Here is a 21,623-nt window from a genome sequence, read left to right on the forward strand (position 1 = left end):
CCATTAAATGTAACTTAAGAAACAATGGAAGAAAAATCCTCAAACCATCCCCCCATTTCAAGCCAACAAGGCCTTGACTCAGGCTTTTCAAATGCAGTTAATAATACCAGAGCCAAGCAGACTCAAAGCTGCAGTATTCATGAATCTCTGATTAAGGCACAAAGAGCCGTATTTAATCACCGCATTATTTAACAACTGCATTATTTTTTACTTCCATGTTATGTAACAAACTAACAAAAGCCTCTTCTACATGGCAGCATGCCATAGGCCCTATTGCTCCCAGCAGCCCAGACCCCTACAAAATGGATGGTGACCTTTGGTTTCTTTGGCCACACCTCATGTAACAATAGCAGTCACTGCGTGCAGAGACCATGCAGCTGGCCACATTTCTCTGGTTATAATCATTTCCCTTCAAATATCAGAGGGCCCCCTCACCCCTATCCTCTTATCTCACCACATGACGTGGGCCTATCGCTTTGATGCTAAGCAACGCAAGCATAAGCATCTGGTTTCCAAAGTACATTTGTACTTTTGTCCTACTGAGACCAGCCTAATTCTAGGAGAAACTGTGAGAGGGCAGAAGATAGAGGGCAGAAGGCTTAGCTAATGGACCAAAGCACATTTCTCCTCAAGAAACGATTCTTCAGTGATAAATGAAGTTTGTGCTTACCAAGGGTGCAACCTGAGTACAGTCTCTAGCACTGTTCCATCCAAAATGGAAGCAGCAATTGAGTAAGCAGGGAAGCCGCACCCTCCACCAAGAACCAGGCCGTGCCGCTGCCTCTAAACTGCAGCAACTAAAAAACCAGGGAGCTCAACAGTTCCTGGAGCTGGGAACTGCAAAAATCACCTAATAAGGCAAAATCAGTCAGCACAGCAGACAGCGCTCTGGAATCAAATTTATGATCAAAGGCTATTCAAAACACATCCTTGTAATGTTAAAGAGAGAGCAGAGCAGGCAAGAAAGAAACACAGACACTGAAGCAATGAAACAAATTCTGGAAAATACAATGAAGTGTGATTTTTAGAGAACCTATTCATGCATCGGATATCTATAGAGAGCTACTCTTTTCACATATGTTCATGTCTTAAAATCAGGTGTGCATTAAATATAGACAAAGATATCACTGAAATCACAAAAGGAACACATACTAAATTTGTTGTTGCAATAGATGAGATTCAGTGGCCTGCTTTCTGGTGGCCAGCAGCTCTCAAAACTCAAAGCTTTAATATGGTGATAATAAAGTTTCTTTTTTTTCTTTTTTTAAACATTTCCCTGTTATCTCATTTTATAAAATTGCCATCTTGTTTTCTATCTAAACATTGTTTCAGCTTTATGTATTAGAGCTCGTGAAACTCCTCCTATTTTGAAAATGTTCCTGTTTTCAGAAACTGCTTTCTATAGTAGGTATATAATACTCTTCACTCTCTGTTGGAGACTGCGGAATAAAGGATTTTTCAAAGGCTAAGTGGTAAAATTTATCACCACATCTGATTGAAAAATTAACTGATCAGCACCAAAAGAAGCTTAGAAATTAGATGACACTGAATAACTGAGAGACAAATTGAGTACGACTGTAAGCTTTCCCAGGGATGCTGACAAGCTACTTTGGAAATATCCTAACCTTGGTCAAGAATCTATATAGCACGTGAACCGTGGAAGACACTCTGTCTAGAGATCTTTCAAGACAGCTGCAAGGAAAAGATTGTTTTACTGAATGCTCAACACCAATGTCTCTTTAGATTTGCATGCTTGCATGAGTGAGATGCTCTGGGAGCATATGCTGAAAAGGCATCATATCCATGACTCTTTTACAAAGTCAAAAGCCTTGGAAAATTCTGGACAGAATCTAGGTGGAACAATGGGAAACACAGGTCAAATACAGGTCACAGCACATGGATCTTCATGATGAGAGAATTTGATTTGGATGTACATTTAACAAGTGTCCAGTGTACAAGAGGCATTTTGTAAAATGCCCTTATTAACATGCTCCAAAAGGATGTTCAAACAATTATTACAAAAAGATTTAAAAAAAATGACAGGAATGAAATGATCAGTGTTTCATTTCAGGTTCAGTTAAAACTGAAGATAGCACACTGTTAGTGAACTTGAGAAAACTGAAATCATAAACACGCAAATCCATTAAATGAGAAAAAAAATTGCAAACATTATATGTTCTAGTCCTGTTGTCTTCTAGCTCATAAAATATGTAAGTTTGCATATTACTGTTGGTCATCATCACAAATACATGCAAGCATAAAAAAAAAGAGAACAATTATTTTGAAGATACCTACTGCATTATTTCATGTTAATCAAATCTCATCTTCATGACTCTCACACAGTTGGTGAAGCTCTTGAAATGTACTTTTAGTTCTTTTCTGTGGTCTGACTTTGAATATAAACCTAAGTTGTGTGATGATAAACATTGTTTTTATTCATATAAGCATTTCTTTCTCCTTTTAGTCTGTCTAAACTGTTTATTTTACTAGTATACTGTGGGAGTACCCACACAGTGCAGAAGCAAAGGCACAGCATATTGAATATTTCACTTCTTCTACAGGCTTAGTGTGCAAAACCAGCTATTTTGAAGAGCTTACTCAAAATATTAAATATTTTAGAATGTCTGTTCATAAACTAGATTGGAAAAAATAGTGCCAAAGAAAAACCACCAAACAAAACCAAGCAACTACAATAACAAGAAACAACACAAATAAAGATAAGCCATTGAAATGTCAGGTGTTAAAGATGAGCAGAGTGATGTGTATTTCAAAAAACGTGGTTTAACAAACATAGGTATAAAATCACCAACACCTATTAAAAAAAAAAAAAAAAAAGCAATTACTATAGAAGCTTGGCAAAAGGTGAGCAGACAAAAACATTGGTTTGGTAAGTCATCTGAATGCCCTGAATTACATTTTTGGATACTTCAGTTTTATTCTTCAGAATGTAGTGTCTGAGAAAGAAGGAAAAGTATTTTCATAATAGAAATAGACAGGCAAATATGGAATGGTCAAGAATAGAGCCAATTACTCATCTTCAGCAGTTTAAATCCTTTGTGACATGCTGCCATCAGCACTTCTCAGAAGTCTAAGAGCCTTTTGCCTAGCAGAAGCTATAACATACATACTTCCCAAAGGAAGTCTCAGAGTACACTCCACTTCATGGTGGCAGTCTCTCTCTCAGGACTGCTTCACTGCCTTTTTTTTTTTTTTTTTTAAGGCTTGAATACTTCTTCATCTGCTGATCATGGTTGAAAGCGTACACCTCTTTAAGTTATCAGACTATTTCGAAATGTATGACAGAAGATAAAAGGAGGATTCAACACACTCAAATGTGCTCAGTGCAGTCTGCTCATCTGCTGAAACGGAAGTGGAGGGAGACTAAACCTGTTCTTTTCCAACACAAAAAAGTGTAGCAGTAAAGTTTATCGTGCCTATCTCTATCCATCCCCCAGTACATGTTATGGAAAGATCCTGCCCAAATGCAATATTTTTGTAGGTAAGAAAAAAGCCTCAGTGAAGTTTAGGTGAAGCCTGTTGGTCTCACCAACAGGAAAGTTCTTTCACAATTTCAGTATGACATGAACACTAGAAAAATAACCAGTTTGGTTTTTTTTGTTTGTTTGCTTGTTAATTGGATTATTTTCTAGAACACATCAGCATTGCTCAGATTACACCAGTGGTGTAACCCAGCAAACACAGATGGTGCATAAAGACCATTCTTAACAGCAGAGCTAGTACTTCTTGTTTTAATGAGGTTAGTCTAACTGCTAGACCTGGGCTGCTTAATTTGTGGAACCTGATGTGAATCACATAAACAATTGTCATGCAACATCTTAGAGCACTCCCATCACCTCACAGGGACAGATTTAACTTCAGAACATTTACACTCAGGTCATGGAGCCAGCACTCTGGCTGCAATCCAATTGTACTTAATAGCTTCAGAACTATATCCAAAGAAAATTTCATTTGCTAATTGCCAAAGAATAAAGTACTCTAACACTTCTTCCCTGACATGTGTTTGTAGACTTTGTTGAACATCTTCAAACCAGACAAGGCATAAGAGTTTCACACACACACAGTGACTCTGATTTACCACTACAATCCATTTCTTCTTATATCATGATTAGACAGATCCACTGAAGAATTTTCCCCAGGAGACCAAGCATCAAATCAGTCCTGGCAGCAGGAAGGGGTCACAGAAACATATTCCATACCTTCTGGTAGCCTACAAATTAAGCCATTTTCCATAGAAGGACTATTGCCCTCTTACTTTTTAGGATTGTAAACTAACACCACAGAACTCTCTCCCCTGATGCTTTTAAGAATTCCTTCTGTTGCCCTCAATAAGTAAGAGCTGCTATTTTAAGAATATATCCTCGGAAAGTTCCCTAAAAATGGACAGGGAAGAAGAAATGAGGTAGTTTCACATCAAAGAGTGAGTCGTATTTATGATGTCTGTGATCTACTGTGTTGTGATTTTGGGGGCCTAAGGTAGGGCTCTCCAGGGATTTCATTTGATCTTTGAGTCTCTAGGCTAGGCATCATTCCTGTCAGGCTGACTGTTTCTACCCTGAAGGCAGGTGACATGACAGGCAAGTTCTGGTGTGGGATGCTGTCAGCCAAGGGGAAACCTGCTTTTCAATTTGGCAGCTTACAAAAAACTACAGCAGAAAAGCAGCAAAATTGCAGAATTGCCTGAACAGACACCTGTTTTCTTCAGAAAAGAGGTGTTAATGTTATTCTTACCCCATGCTGAAGTCATCGAGACTTAAACTTTGTTCTCTGTGCTAACCCCCAGCAGGTCCAACCTCTCAAATGGCAGAACCTTCTAGCAGTCTATGCCAGTTAGATCTGCAATTATTACCCACTCCAACTTCCTCAAAACCACCGCAGCGTTCAGACAAATAGGAAATTGTTCTGGTTGTCTGAAGGGCCACCTGCAAATTATTGTCAGCTATAATCTGTTTTACAAATGACAAAGTCAAACACAGCATTAGAAGAGAGATTGAAGATACATGAGTCTATTTTCATGCCTCAGATCCTTTAAGGTTCAGGACATGTATACAAAGGAAGTCTTACTGCCTAGAAAATCTGCAAATGTAGATTTTTTTAAGTGCAGCATATGACCATGGAGCATTTCCCTAGCACGTAATAAAGTCCATCGAATTATACTAACTTTAGCCAGTGCTACTATGATGGGTGAATTTGAGCTAATCACTTCTACCAAAACAGGCCTTCCAGTTTATATCAGTCTAAGGTAGATTTCCAAAATAGGACAAACGAATTAAGCAGCAAGATTAAGATCTGCCATGTATTTATTCTCTGAACCTTTCCTTTAGGAAAGAAGTATGAACAATGCAATATTGCAATTGGATAGTTTTGAGTGCCCTTTTCTCTCTGAAGCATCAAACAGCATTTAAATATAAAACAGCCGTATAATTTTTCTTTTTTTCCCCTCAAACATACAAATGGCTATAGTAAAACAAAATTACACCTCTGTCAATAAAAAAAACACATATTGAGGGATGTACAAAAAGGATAATCAGTGCTAATTCCTGAGAATGTTCCTTCAGCATTCCAAAATCTGTACCTCCACTTACAGAAACATAGGAGATGCCTCTGGACAGAAATCTCAGAGGATATTTCTTCCTTTACTTTGTTTAGGTGTTTTTGAGTATACATATATTCCTAGCATCTAGAACATCCCAGAAAAAAAGGAGCTCAAAAATAACAGACACAAATTCAAAAAGCTCTTAGTATACCAGCTGAAAGAGAGCTTGTGAACACCAGGCACAATATCAGGAAAATAAAGTGATTCTACCTCCAGGACAGAGCTAATAATAACATACTGTATTATATTCTGTGCAGAGATCACAACTCAGGCTAGCATAACCTGGTCATCTGTGTCTCAGTTTCTTTATCTAGCCATGCATGTACAAAATAAATACATTTTTAAACAGCTTTTGGCCTGGTCAGTTTCAGATTCCACAGAAGTTCATTTCTGACTTGCAACAACAATACAACTTTACTGTAATCTGGATTCAAAGTGTCATACTGTTCAAGAAAAGTACACTGTCTCAATATTAAACACAACCCCAGTGCTGAGCCTCATGTAAACTAACAGGAGCTTTTGGATTTGGCCTGACAATGACTCTATAAGGTGCTAAGAAAGAAAAAAAGCCAAAACACCCAAACAGTATTAACCATGGAAACTGCAATAATAACTGTTTTATTTCCATTGGGACAGAGTTGATTTTTCTTCACAGTGTCTGGTACAATGCTATGTTTTGACTTTAGGAAAAAAAACAAAGTTGATAACACATTATTTTAGTTGTTGCTGAGCAGTGGCTTCAGAGAGCCAAGGATACTTCAACCTCTCAGCTTCTTGTACTGTCTTGCCAGCAAGAGGGGATGAGGAGGCACAAGAAGTTGAGAGGGGGCAGAACAAGGACAGCTGACCTAAGGTGGGCAAAGGGAAATTTCACATGACTTCATGTGAAAAAACTTGAAAAGCTGTAGGGAGCTGGCTGGGCAGGTAGCTATTGGTTGGGGACTAGGTGGGCATCAGCTGTCAGGAGATGAGCAATTGCACTGCACATCACTTGTTTTGTATATGTATATTACTATTACCCATTACTATTATTTTTTCCCTTCCTTTTCTGTCTTAGTAAATAGTTTTAATCTCAACCTATGAGTTCTAGTTTGTTATTTTTTTTTTTCCCCCAGTTCTCTGCCCCATCTTACCGGGAAGGGGAAGTGAGAGAATGACTTTGTGGTGCCCAAGTGCCTGCCAGGTTAAACCACAGCAATAACTTGTACTACAAAAGCAATGTTGTTTGGTAATTTTAAAGAAAGACACCAAAGAAGGAGCAACGGAAAGAGACAAAGAAAAAACACAACTTCATTACAGATCAATCACAATCAATCTACTGTTTTACAATATCCCTTCCCACTATTTTACATGAGGGAGCACAGTAAAATAAAAGCTGTCTAAGCTGGATCAAATCAAAAGTTTCTCTGTTCAAGTATGTGTCTACAATTGTGGCAACAACAGAAGCCTATAGAAAAGTATAACAACATAGAAACTTCTCCAGGGGGTTTCCCAGACTTCAGCAATTTGAAGCCTAGAACTTTCAGAGAAGTAGCAGTGTCTATTTGACACCCTCCGGGGATATTTATTTTACCAACTTTAATTGACTTTCAAATGATTTCAGTCCTGCTGCAGAGCTCCCACTTTAATCGTGTTATATGAAGAAGAATCCTTTCTATCCTTTCCAAACTTGCTACCAAATAATTAAATGTTCGAGTTTTCATGCTGAAGGAGGATGAAAAAAACCAACCTATTAATCTTTTCTGTTTCACCCATAATTTTACAGAGCTTTGAACACAGCAAATTTCACCTCAATTGTGCCTTTTTCAAACTGAAGTCATCATTCTCATGCCTTAATTGGAAGATACCCAATGCTGTTGATCACTTTTGATGCCTCCTGTAAACCTTTCCAGGGCTACTAAATCCACTTAGAGATGAGGACCAGAACTGTATGCACAGATTTATGTACATGGTTTTATTAATAGCAGTGAATTTAAGATGTTTTCTTTTTGTTCCTCACTCTCTTCCTAATCTTTACTAAATTAGATTTGTTTATTTGACTAGTACTTAACAGTGAGCTTATGTTTTCATTGACCTCTAATTTCAAGATCATTTTCATGACCAATAAAAGTTAGTCCAGCATCCAATATGAAATACATAAATTTTGGATTGTTTTTCCTCCCCATCAGTTAACTAATAATTTCACTGAGTTTTATGTGCTGCTTTATGACAACACGTAACTCCTCAACACTGCAAGGTTTTTTGAAGATTTTTGCAGCCTGCTCTCCACTTTTCTACTATGCTTAAATAATGGATTTGCTGCTGATGCTAATTCATCTCTTTTCTAATATCATATATCTAGCTCTCATTTTTTAACAAAAATAAAGTTTAAAAAACCATGAAAGTAAAAGTGAAAGAGTTTCATAATTTTATATCTTACCATTAACAGATTCAAAACCTCGCAGTTGAGGTGAAACTCATAATTGTTTGAGTGCTTAGAAAACTGAATAATGGCTAAATGAACCAAATTAAGAGCATTGTTGAAATACTGGACTTATCATGGCAACAGCTGCCTTAAAGAGGAATATATGTTTATAGCCCTGAAACCACAGAAACTTGAAGTTCATGACAAACGAGAGCCTAAATTGACAGAACCTAGGGATGAAAGCTAATCAAGGCTAATCAAGATGTTTAATATCACTGGAAAACCAACAAGCAAACAAAACAAACACAAAGCCACCAGTGCAATAAACTAAAACACCTTTCTGGAAAACTTCATTCATTTATATATTAAGTGGCTTCCAGTTAATAACTGGAACAAAAACAACAACAAAAAAATCACAAGAGGGCAAATCATTATCATCTCCAGCAGCACACTGTTTCCTTACTGTTCTTGAGGGCTGTCATGATGATAGAATGTTAGTCTAGTGGGCTTGCTCTTAAGTCAGTAAATCTGTGTAGCTGCCTTAAATCAGACAAAGTGAATGGGTAACATCCTGAAATGAAACTTACCCTCTTGAATATGCAGGCAGGCTGATAAGCTTTTTTAGCCACAGCTACTCCTAAGTCTCTGCTTGGAGGTCAGTGGTCTTTATCTCAAAGCTCTATCAAGCAGTCTGCTGAGCACAAGAGCTCTTTTCTGGGCATCCACAGCCTGCACAGTTCAACAAATTGTCAGGAAGCACAGGTAGCAGTCAGTCTGCTTTAATCTGCTTCCTCTCCAAGGCTGATGTGTTAAAAAAAGCTTAGGACAGGCTTATCTGAGAAGAGCAGCAAGAGTTGGGGACCAGGTTAGGTCAGGTGTCCCCCATGATACCTGGACAGCAAGAAAACACCCCTACTGTGGGGCAGCTATGAGGAAGTTCATCTCCTGGTATCACCACCTGCTGTGGGCTGTGTGTTTTCAGAGGCGAAGCAGGCCTATCTTCTCCATCTCTCTGCATGTTGGGTATGAGAGAACATCTCTTTCCTACTCTGCCAGCTGGATAGGTTTCCCTTAGTTGTGTATATTCCCCTTCCCATTTTCTAGAAAAAAGATGAGCACGTCCGCAGAAAATACTATTAGCTAGAGCTGCTTTTTCAGTGTAAAACAAAAATATAGCAGCATACAAGACAGAAATTAGTTTTCTAAAAACAGAAATGTTCTGTCCTCACTTTTCTGTGAGTAATTACAGATGAGCCACTGTCACAGTGAACACTTTCCGGTGAGTCAAATTGTATGTTTAGACACAAAAACATACCTTTTCACCAGGAAGACCAGCAGCACCATCCTGTCCTTTTGCACCCATTTCACCCTACAAAATAAATTATTCATTTAGAAGTTTTAAAGACCACTGACTCAGAAAAGTACCTCCTTCCACTGCAGCCATGTTATGTCATACTTTGTAATATAATGATTGCAGAGGAAGATACCATAGATGTAACACTAAAATCAGAAAAAATAAGTACATTTTAAAATACTTACAACATCAATTAAGACAAATACTTGCAAATGTATGTTTCTAGAAAAAAAAAAAAAACTAACTCTGCTGATTTCAAGGGAATTCATTGTAACAGTAGACTTAGGCTAGGCAGGCGCAAATTCACTAGACTGAGTGCATTCAACTCTGAGAAAGCACATGGAAATAGGGAGATACTTTGATCTAAAAGTCACGTGCACACAATATTTTAAAAAGACATTTTGAGCTCAGTTACATTCTCCTTCCCTGTCTCAAAGAAACCAAAACCCAGACTGTAAGCAATCTGTTAGAAAATGTTAGTTTTAAGAGACTCTCTTGACTGATCAGGAGAGGTATAGAAGGTTCTAGCAGCTGCAAATTGGACAATGAATCTTAAAAATGATTGAAGAAAACACTGAACAAATAAATTTTGCTCAAGAATGTCAAGAATAAGGGCAACGAAATTTAAAATCTAAGTCAAGTGGAAAATAGAGGATGATAGAGCAATGAAACCCTATAGTTTTTCATTCTAAAAATAATTTAAAAAAAAAAAGTAAGCTTTGTTTACTTGTACCAAGAAATGAAAATTTTCTAGTGAACAGAAAACACTACAGTCTTTTTTTGCAGTAAACCAGCTCTTCGTGAAAAGAATGTCACTGATTTGAAAACGATTAATATTAATTTTTTCTTTGAGTTAAAGGAGTGCATGAAGAATGACAAGTGTCATAATTACATAAATAATTGCTTCTTATAAAAGGCTACAGAAATAAGTTGGGTGGTCAAATTCAAAACTGAAAGCCTAGAAGTTCCTGCTGAGGAATAAAGCCCCATAACCTCTAAACCAACAAAATGTAGAAATTTTTTAAAAAGTGAGATCCTAGGAACTTGTAATTCTGATATTCAGCATGAGCAGAAACTTACTTGTATTAGGATAAGTTTGTCAACTTTATCAGTAAACACACTCCATAGCAACAAACATCACTTTATCATTATCTTTACAAATGGGATACACATACAGTGAATTCTTAATTCAGCAGACCAACAGAAAGGCTTTGGACCACAGCAGATGTCCTGTGCCCTTTGCAGCCTATTGGTATGTTCAACCTGTGCGAGTGTTTCATTGTTATGGGATGTAGAGTTTTCCCAAAATTCACAAGTAAACCACACCCTAGCAGCCTGGTCTCTTTTCTGAGAGCAAGGAGAGCAGTCGACCAAATTTTTTTGTGAGACCATCACTATGTAAAGTGCCCAACTGTTTCTTATCTGACAACCTATGTCTCTCCATTAGGTTTAAAGTGACTTTAATTAATGTAGGTATAATTACATCAGCTAGGTATCTTAGAACACACTGTCAGAACAACTACTGTTGTAAAGATTAAAGAAAACACCACTACATAGACACACACAAAAAAAAAATTACTAAAAACAAAAACCTGAAAGCCTCAAAGAGAGAATACTGTAAGTACATTCAGTACATCTTTTCAGTGTAAATGTAGTACTTCTTTCACAAAATTATGAATTTTAACCTTTCTGAAGTTAAGAAAGGAATACCAAGATTGGCAAGAAAACCCTAAAGCATGCAGCAACACTGTTTGCTGCATCCCAGACCAGCCATTATTAACCGCTTACTTCATGTCAAAAGGAGGATTTATAATACATATTTTCCTCACTGTTCCCTTCAGGCTGCCCTCAGCAGCTGCTGACTCAGCACAGCATATTCTGAAGAGATGAGCTCTCCCTGATGCTCTACGCAAAGCCCCATCCAGCCTGGCCTTGAATGGTTACAGAGAGGGGGCAATCACAACCTCACTGGGCAACATATTCCAGTGTCTCACCACCCTCACAGTAAAGAATTTCTTCCTGATATCTAGTCAAAATCTACCCTCTTCCATTTTAAAACCATTTCCTCTTGTCCTCATCCTGTCGACACCTGCCCTTATAAAAATTCCCTCCCCAGCTTTCCTGTAGACCCCCTTCAGTTACTGGAAGGCTGCTATAAGGCCCCCCAGAGCCTTCTCCTCTCCAGGCTGCAGAGTCCCAGCTGTCTCAGACTGTCCTTGCAGGGGAGGTGCTCCAGCCTCTCATCATCCTTATGACCCTCCTCTGGATTTGCTCCAACAGCTCCATGTCCTTCTTGTTTTGGGGCCCTAGAACCACTGAACAACTATTGTTGTTACTTCTCAACTACCCAAAACATTTCTCTATATTCCTTGTCTTCCATTTTAAATTTCTAAAATCTATTCACAGAAACCATCATAAAGCAACTACATCTGCGCAGCCCAACTGAAAACTCCTCTGTTTATAATAGCAGCCCAGAGATTGCCAAATATGAGCTGAATCTGGTGAAGAGCACCACTCCACTGTCTGATATGAAGACACTGATCAGAAAGAGTCGTGTTAGAGTCATGTTATGGAGGAGTATACGAGACATTTTTCACATCCAATTTTTTTTCAAATATTGGTGTGGTCCTTAATATAGGTATGCTAAATTATTCTGTCTCATAAGTAGAACAAGGTGTTGAATGTGTATGTTGCTAGGAGCAGGACTGGTCCTTAGTTAGCTTAGCTTATCAGCAGAGTGACTGCCTTATCTATTCACACTCTGTTCCCTTAAGCCACTTGCAAGTATTTTAAGAAACCAGAACATTCAGTGGTGTATTTTTATAAGTGTGTAGGCAAAAATTACACTGCCTGGTACATGACTAGAAGACTTTAGCTGTATAGTTAACCACACTATGTTTACATTTCTGTTTCATTAAGTTCAAATGGATTCCTTGCCTTGAAGACAATTATTTTCCATGGCAAATTAGATTATTAAGATATGCCTCTATCTTATAACCATGATTTTAATAATCACACTCTGGTTTTTCATGCTTTTGTTCTATGAGTTTAAAGATCACATACTGCATGTTGTATTGCCAACAAAAGAGTTCACACAGCAGACTGATAGAATAAAAAAAAGGGCAAATGCATTTCTAAGAGCTTTTGGCCTGTTTTTACATAATAGACTTTTCTTTTGCTTCTGCAGATGCTGAAGTCCTTTACATGTGAACATGCATCATTTTCTCTTTCTCATATAAGAAATCCTAAAGATATAGAAATAAGAATTAAAAACAGGGTCCCAGACTACCACGCCTACATCTATCCCTAAATAAATCTCTTTTTACGGCTTAGCAAGGACATACGAACACACTGCAATTAAGCTTTATAAGTTTATGTAACTAAACTATTAAGAAAGAACAAAAATTTACATTTGCTTAGAACTACCAAAATTAACAGAAATACAGGCTGGTAGCCATGCAAACTAATAGTGTAATGCTAGTATTATAGATTATGAAGCACTCTATGCATAATAATTCAGGAGTAGTACAGTAAGCTGTAAGTCTACTGTTAAGAATTTCTGCTAAGAGTAGCATTGAAAATTCTTTTCAGCAGAGCACAAAGTTACTTAGTGAATAAAATATTTAAGCCATAGTACATTTTCCAGAATGTAACATTTTACAAACAATAGGACGGCTATTATACTTTTGACAGGGTTTATTTTGGTGAACTCCAGCAGACAGTGGAAATTCAGCAACCTCAGCCCAACACACACACAAATGTTTCTGTTAGCCTTCCACAAAGCCAAGCCAAGCCAAATTCTTAAAAAGAGATCACAGTCTCTTTCCAGTGATACCAGTCAGCTATCTGAAGTGGAACTAATTCAGCGCATCTGAGGCCATCTGCAGTACTAAAATTGTCATTATTTTATTACATTGATGATTCAGAGTTTCAAAAGCACCTGATCTTTACATCTTTCTGCCATTCAGCCATTATTCAGTGTTGCCATTGTAGAACTCAAAATCATACGCTAGTATCAAACAGAAAATACAGTACCTTTATCATATATTAGAGTAGAGTTTTGTACAGCAAAGATAGCAAAAACAAACAAACAAACAAAAAACAAAAAGAGAGAATTACAGAGATAATTAACAAATTACAGTCCTTTCCCTTTCCCACATAAAAACCCAAAAGCTTTAAGACAGCATTTTATTTAAACATATAAATTTGTAATTTAACAGACCAAATAATTTTAAATACATTTACACTGTGACGTGGAGTGGAATTAACATGACACTTTGATACTGAATCTAGAAAAGAAAGTCTATAGGAAATTTTGAAAGGAGGAAAATATTCTCAGCAGTGTTCTGATCTAACCAGGTTGTGATTTTATTACTCAAGTAAAAGCAATTGCATTGAATTAATAGAAAGAATGATACAAACATAGCCTAGAGCACATAATGCTACAGTATTGCTCTTGTCAACAAAAAGGATATATTAGTTCAGATTAAATGAAGAGCCTATATCAGTTCTGAAAAGACTCCTTAGCCAAAGTTTTATGAGACTTGAGAAGGAAAATTAGCTTTCCTGGATTTCATCTCTGCATAAAGAATACATGCCAGAAGCATCAAAAATATCCAGATAAGAAAATATATATCATTATCAGGAAAAATAACTGCAGATCCCAGAGAGTTGCTATCAGTAGACAGTGTACTGTAGACAGTTACTTCCAAAAATGATATAGAGAAATGCAAAGGGTGTAACATAAAGAATTGAACCTTTATACTACAACTGCTACCTGTGTAATTAATATCAGAGGTAGTTCCTGTAAGAAATTACATAAAATAGAAAGTATTAAAAGCACAGACAGATAAAAAGTTCTCATGATTATACATTGTTACAGAAGTATTGGGACTTGGAAAGTGCCAACTTAGGAACTTTCTGTTGATGTGTAGAATCAGCTCAAATTCAGAGATGCTGACAAAGATAAGAAAGAAAATTAATCCCTAAGAGTAGCTTGAGCAAAGATATTGAACCAGGTGATGTCAAAATCCTAACCTCAATAATTCTGTGAATGAACTGGGAATGTTCTCTTTCTGTGGCATCACTCTAGTGTTTCCTTGGCATTGATATAGAAGCTAGATTCCTCATAGAATGTGTGCTGACCTGGCAGTGAGGCTTAAAAGCCCTGTTTTGCTGGTTATCCCTGCAATGGGGCCCACTGACTGCTGCTATTCTGCATTAGCGTCAGCTCTTGGGAGGAGATGAGAGCCCTCAACTCTCTGAGCATCTCAGAGTGTTGAGCACTCATTACCACTTCTCCACATCTCTTGAGGAAGACTTGAACTGCCATCCTTAATCCTAATCAGATGAATACTAGAATGATGTATGCAATAACAAAGATAAGAGGTGAATATTTAAGACATTTTCTAAGAAAATTTTCATATCAGCTAGATAATTTGGACTATTAGACAGTTAAAACATTAAGTGGGACTGCCAAAAGATTCTATTCTCTGTGGCTGTGAAGCATTTTCTTCTGCCCATTAAAAGATTAAAATTTAATAAGTACTCTGACTTTGGGAAATTTGCTTTGTTATCACTGTCAGTCAGCCATGTCTTGCCCAAGAAATTTATCTTTTTCATGCATTTCAGCCTTGAGCTCCCTGAGTCTATCAATAACCTCTGCAATGAAAATCAGATCAGAAATGAACTATACTGAAGACTGTAATGTAATAGATATGCCTTAGATGGAAATAGATAAACCTGGGTTATGAGGAGTGATAGAGATTGAAGAAAGGAAAACTAGTGAAGAAAACAGGCAGAAAGAGCAGTGAGATGCCTTATTTGTTCTCCAAAAGTTCTTTTTTCTAATCATTCTGTTACAAGTATTTTCATATGCATAAATTTATTGCATAAATCTATTTCTATCAAGCCCAAAATAGCATTTTAAACATCTTTTTCTTTAATTAAAATACAAATTAATGAACCACACTTCAATAGCAATATGTGTGCATCAATAGGCACTTTAATGTTTGAAAGCACTTTGCCTCTGATTTTTTGCTCCCTACTGTACTTACAGCATTAACCAATGACCTATTAACACAGCTTGGAATGGGTTATTATTATAATCAACATTTTAATTCTCTTTGGGTTTCTATTTAAAATCTTCAGGAGGTGGAAGCAAAGATTATTCAATATACACTTAATTCCATAGCCTCCTCAAAAGAGAAAAATGGTCTGTATATTCTGTATAATTATTTCAATTACTACCATCCATATTCCACCTTTCTGAAGATTTTCTCCATATGGAGGATAAAACAGAACTTTGACATCATGATTAAGTGACTTTCACTAGCAATGAATATATTTTTAAGTAGCTATGCACCATGCTACAGTAGTAGAAAAAAAATGAACAGAAAATATGGTTCATTTCTCACCTGGCTCAGCAGCAGTGGAAGCCTACCTCTACAAAACATATATCTAAATGTATTAAATCACAGGATAGTTCCATCTGACTTTTAAGCACTTAAAACTTGTGAAATACACTGCGCTGAGAATTAAGCTACCGTGAGAGTAATAGAGAATACTGTTCAAGGGTAACCTAAGTTGTACACTTGACAAGTGTTGCCTCTCAGTTTTACGTGAAGAAAAAAGCTGAAATATGTTTTTTAAGGGCTTACACAAATAAACAGCAAAGTTGGTCCTTGTAACTTTCTAAGTCTCAATTATTCAGACATCACAGATCAGGAGGTTGTCCCCTGCTGCTGATAGCTGGGAAATACAGATCTCCAGGCAAGTAAAGTCCCATGCAGCAAACACTGCTAAATTCAAGCTTGCACAGGAAATAAAAGGGAGAAACTGCTCTGCTTCCCTTAAAGTTTTTTGTTTGTTTGTTTTAAATACGAAATAAGTGGTGTAGTACCAAACAGTCTGATCTTTCAGCAGGGAAAACAGACTTTAAATAGAGCAGCTTCTCCAGTTCAGAAGCACTTTTTCAAAGCCAGTTGGAATATCTGTATAGTTAAGAACTGTCCTTATGATGTCCCAGTGATTCATAGTCATAGAAACATGGAATGTTTTGGGTTGGAAAGGACCTTAAACACCATTTAGTTCCAACTCTTCCGTTGTTGGCAGTGTAGTCAACCAGATAAGCCAGAATAAAGCCTTAATGAAAGGTGAGATTCAAATAGGACAGTCTTTTAAAGAAGTGGAATAATTTTGATCAGTGATGCTGCTATAAATAGCTTGTAACTTATGCTAGAGGTGCATAAGAATTTGCATAAATGCCTATTCTAGTGAATAAACATGCACTAGTCTTTGTCTCTGATCTGTTCAAAAGTATTAAGATGAAATTTGTAAAGTGTATGGGAATGTAGAATAATAATTAAACTCAAAATGCCTAAACATGGCTTTGTTCTAGTGATAACCTCGATACTCCAGAACAGGCAAAACAGAGTCTGAAGGAACAATTACGGTAGACTGAAGAGCAATTTGAGGTGGGGCTTGAATACAGCCTAACACCAATTTGAGTCTGTAGAAACTTGCTTACAAATCCCATCACAGAAAAAAGCCATGTAAATTAAGTCGTACTTTTAATTATGGTGGGTGGGAAATTGGAATGAGATAAAATAAAAGAGCAAGAAATGTGAGTCTGACTGAGAGATTCCATCAATAAAAGAGTAACTTATCCTTGTCATTACAGCATCCAAGTAAGAACATTTAAATATAGCTGACTGGACGTTAATAATATGATCTAGAAGCAAAAAAGAAGAAAGTAAGAAGCAAAGTCTGAAGAACTACCAGTAAACTTACAGAAATTTCTTTCACTTTCCAATTGGTCTGGCCATCAAAACCCTCAGTAAGCTCCTATTTCATGTGAAACACATTACAAAACATCTGAGCACAACCTGCTACTCTCCTGTACATAATAATGCCTCTTGAATATCTGGAAAAGACTATAGTACTGCCTGTCCATCTTTAATTATTGATGCCACCATCAGGAGTGTTACTGAAAACCTGTACAAACGTAGAAGCAAAAACAAAACAAAAACAAAACAACAAAAAAAACCCAAACCAACCCCACATCTATTTGTTTAAATCTTGAAAGGTTTATTTTTCATTAATCTCATACTTAGCAGTTTTCAGTTCTATATCAGTTTATAAATAATTTGTACTTTGTACTTCCCAACCATGTCAGACATGGTCTAATGCAATTTGCTATCAGTGATGGATGCACAGAAGTTGAAGGGTTTCATTGCTTTTAAGATCAATGCAGTGTGGTTTGGTAACCCACACTGGCTAGCTTTACATAATTGTGCTATATATGAGACCTAGGATCAGCAAAACCCTGTGCTTAAGTATGGAGGCTATCAGCAATCCTTTTAGGCTCAGCTAGCTACAGAAACATATTTGAACTTTCTTCAAATATACAAGTAGTATCAAAATTGAAATGTGTACTGGAAGGGAGTAAAGGAGTTGGGAAGGGAAGACACTATCAAGGCATTTACTCCACATTTACTGCTGTGCAGATAAGCCCCTTCTGAACTGGACCGGTTTCAGCTGTGCAGTCTTAGGAACAGTGCTGGATGTCTTCACAAGTTATTTCAGATCAAATATTAAACAGCATGCTGTAATGCAGGATGGTGGATAGGACAACTCCATCCTAACAGCTAGATTAACACTCTTGCGGTACTGCTTGTACTTCTTGCTGACTTGCAGCAGTTTATTCAAGTTGGCACTTCTGTTAGTGCAATAAAAACACATTTCCAGACATTTCCCACCCAAAACATTTCAGACAATTTTAGGCAATGGAGTATAAAGGGAAAACTATACGATAGACTGACTTTCATTACTAGGAAACCCTCAAGCTAAATAGCACAGGAATGTCACAGTAAGCACTACAGTGCAAAAACAAGGAATATGCCCAAGGAAGGTGTATCAACTGGACTGCTCCAGAGTTTTCCAATGTCAGCTTTCTCTCTTTTTATAATTAAGAAAGTTTCAGTAATTAAGAGTGATGACAAAGAACATACAGTGCTGAGGTCACCCTAGTGAATTCTCAGCCTCCCCTACTGATCACTGAAATAATTAGTCCACTGCATAGGATTCTGGCCATCAACAATGCTATACAAATACATACATATCATAGGGAAATCCTTGTTGTGAACAACATACATGACTTCTCTGTGTTGGGGTAAAAGTAAGAGAAAGAAAGTATACTATTAGTGTTTTATCTGTGCTTGTTTCATGGCCACTGTGTTCCATGGAGTTCTTTAGTAGGAGTGGACCTCAGCGTGGAACAGATCTGGGCTATGTGGCAGAGAGGACACACTCCAAACCAGGCACCAACTGATGAAGGATTTAACCTCTATAAAAATAGATACCTTTCTAAATCTGGAAAGTTTCTGTCCAGTAAAGAGAAAGAAAGCCACAATAAAGAGAAAGAAATACAGAATGCAATCATTATTTACCTTTTCACCTTTATGCCCTTTCAGGCCTGGCAAACCTGGAACTCCTGGTAATCCTGCTTCTCCCTGATTTTAAAAGAAAACAAAACAAAAATAATCAACAAAGAAGCATATCCAAAATACATAATTGGTTTGATTACTTTGTCTTAATTACAAAAGCCTAACAAAACAAATGGGTTGGAATAAATATAGCACCACATTCAGGTGGATTTAAAACAAGCAGTATGTAAAAAGCAATCCATTCTGAAGTAAAAATGTTTACACTATATTTACTCTAATACATTAGTAGTAATTCTCATTTTTACTATTGATCCTTGCTTTTTGTTTATGTTCATTCTACAAAATCTTAAAGCCCCCTCAAACTGTAATTTAAAAATTATATCTAAAATGTACTGTTTCTTAACTGTAAAATACAAACACATGTGCATTATAATAGTCTAAGATTGTAACATTTTTTCATAACTATAGAAAGAAACTCAAGTGCTTTCTATTTTTATTATTATTATTTTTTAAATACCTAGCAGAATTAAGTAGAATGATGAATTAAAAATCAATGAGAGAATGTCATACTTTAGTTGGAAAGCAGTGGCATCTGTCTCTAGATTCTTGCTGTGTTCCAGGAAGAGAGTATATTTTGCTGGCATGAACAGATTCTGGTGATGAAGTAGTAGCAAGTAATCTGTCCTCATGTGGGCACTAAAATAAAAAGAGGATTTATCTGATTTTTGCTTCATTTTTGTTAATAGATAAATACCATCCAAATGCTATTTTAATTTACTTTGTTTTAATATTACTGCACATACCATGCTGCAGAAAAGCCACAACTGCCAAACAAAGGAAAAAGCTGTAACAAAATGAAGTCTAGACATTATGATCCTTCTGTACTGAAAACTGTACTGGTCAAAACAGAACTGACTGTCCCAGTTCGTTCTTCCTAAAGAGTCAAACATAGGAAGAAAACTTCCAGGAACTATAAAAAGTGAAAGCAAAAGATAAGGGGGAAAGAAATATTCAGAGGCTCTCATTAAGACACAATAAAGTCTCCTGTGAGCCTTCTTGTCAAAGAAATTCTGACATGACTTACTTCTTAGAGTAGAAATTTGTGATTAAGGAATAATTCCTTTCCCTAAATTACTGAAAATTTAGCTCTTATGATTGGTAGGGGAGGTAATGAAAAAGAATAAAAAAATGTGATGCTGATTTCAATATGAAAGTCATTAACAAGTGCTCCATTATTTTTATACCTTCAATATAAGACATGCAATTGAAACAAAGCGCTTTTATCTTCATAGCTGAAAGAACATTTAGGATGCTATCAATAAAGCATATCCTTGATCTTTTTGTGTTCATGTATAGTTGGGGTTTATTTTTTCTTTTCTGTTTCTGTATAATAACGGCAAATATTTTTTTCCATGTACAAAGTGAAACTTACAGAAAAAATTCATTCTTTTCAATTAGCCATGAGCCTATAAATTCAAAAGAAAGCCTGTACTATGAAGAGGAATATATTTTGAAGTATATTTGAACAAGAAGTTATTACTTAAAATTGAGATTTCCTTTGATAATTTAGATTCAGTCTCTTTTATGCTTCTGATCACCGATCAGTTGTCAGTTCCCACAAAGTATTCTCAATGAGTGAAGATCATAGTGCTCATGGTCTCAGAAAAGCCTATTTGCGAGACTGTTCATAACTAACAAACCAATATTTTAATCTGTTCATTGTTTTGTTTTATTTTGTTTTTCCCGAGGGATTTGCTTTTCTTTCCCCCCAACTCCCCTCCAAACAGGCTTAATTTAGCAAAACAATCACATATATAACCACTAGCATTCCTGTAAGCTAAATGAACATCTTTCATTATGTACTACAGTGAAGCTTTTGCTAATCACAATGCATCCTTTTTCCCCATGTTATTATATTGAAATAAGGGATATGCCCTTAACACCATCCTATTTTTCTTCTCTTCCATGTCACATGGAGTCTTTCACGGGCTTTCATTGTTTACCAGTTATAACGCTAGAGCAGATACAATAGTTATTAAAGTAGCCTAAATTACATGAAAGTGATGGCAGTGAATTTGTTTCCTGCTCTCTGAGACTTCCTCAATTACTAATTAAACAGTAATCAATGTTAAGATAGGCATTTAAAAAGCACTAGCAGCACCTAGTGCCTTTTAATGAAGTTCCACTAAGCCATGCATTGTGAGTCCAGATACATTCATTTTCAGAGGTTGAACACTTAGTTGGACACTTTCACTGAAATTTCTTTATAACATTTTAGTAAGAGAAAATTGAACATTTTATTTTATAATACCATTTTTAGTTTAACAAATAACTTACCAGGTCTGCAGATATTTCACAGCACGTATCTTCTGTTGCAACTTTTGGATTACAATAAACTGTTATGCGGTAAAGTTCAATCTATTAATAAATAGAAGAGAAGACATTAAAATATAAAAAGTGTGTTATGGCATGTATTTCCAAATTTTTGCACAAGAAACTTTCTCTCTGAAACAGTGCATATTTCTGAAAAACTGGAGAAATTGAAAAATCCCACAACAAATGCTTAATTCCTCACTTAAGGAACAAACCACACAAACTCTTACTTTCAACTGAAGCACACTTTAGATTTCATTTTTCTTCATGTAAACTGTAGCCCTTTGTGCTGCTCTTACTATGACTACATGGGCATTTTAGCTCAATGGATCTTCTCTGCAAATGTTCTTTTCAGGAATGTAATGCAAAGGTTTGACAATTTCTACGTAATATATAACTTCCATCACCTTGGACAGGCCACCTGGACCTTGC

At 36.5% G+C, this 21,623-nt stretch overlaps 1 protein-coding gene across 7 annotated transcripts in view; it reads right to left on the reverse strand.

Annotated features, from left to right (window-relative positions):
- The window catches only part of COL19A1 (collagen type XIX alpha 1 chain), a 189,253-nt gene that overhangs the window by 133,321 nt on the left and 34,309 nt on the right, over window positions 1-21,623 (reverse strand). For 5 of the 7 annotated variants that reach the window (XM_031552582.2, XM_019613184.2, XM_019613187.2 and 2 more), the window contains exons 7-10: window positions 21,156-21,236; window positions 19,389-19,514; window positions 18,822-18,884; window positions 9,334-9,387 (exon numbers count right to left, since the gene is read on the reverse strand). In XM_031552582.2, coding sequence (XP_031408442.2) covers window positions 9,334-9,387; window positions 18,822-18,884; window positions 19,389-19,514; window positions 21,156-21,236 — 324 coding nt within the window. The remainder of the gene's footprint in view (window positions 1-9,333; window positions 9,388-18,821; window positions 18,885-19,388; window positions 19,515-21,155; window positions 21,237-21,623) is intronic. The other 2 variants (XM_085217827.1, XM_019613188.2) reach the window with 1 other exon arrangement.

This window comes from Meleagris gallopavo, chromosome 2 (genome assembly GCF_905368555.1).
Source record: "Meleagris gallopavo chromosome 2, MGAL_WU_HG_1.1, whole genome shotgun sequence".
Taxonomy (NCBI): domain Eukaryota; kingdom Metazoa; phylum Chordata; class Aves; order Galliformes; family Phasianidae; genus Meleagris; species Meleagris gallopavo.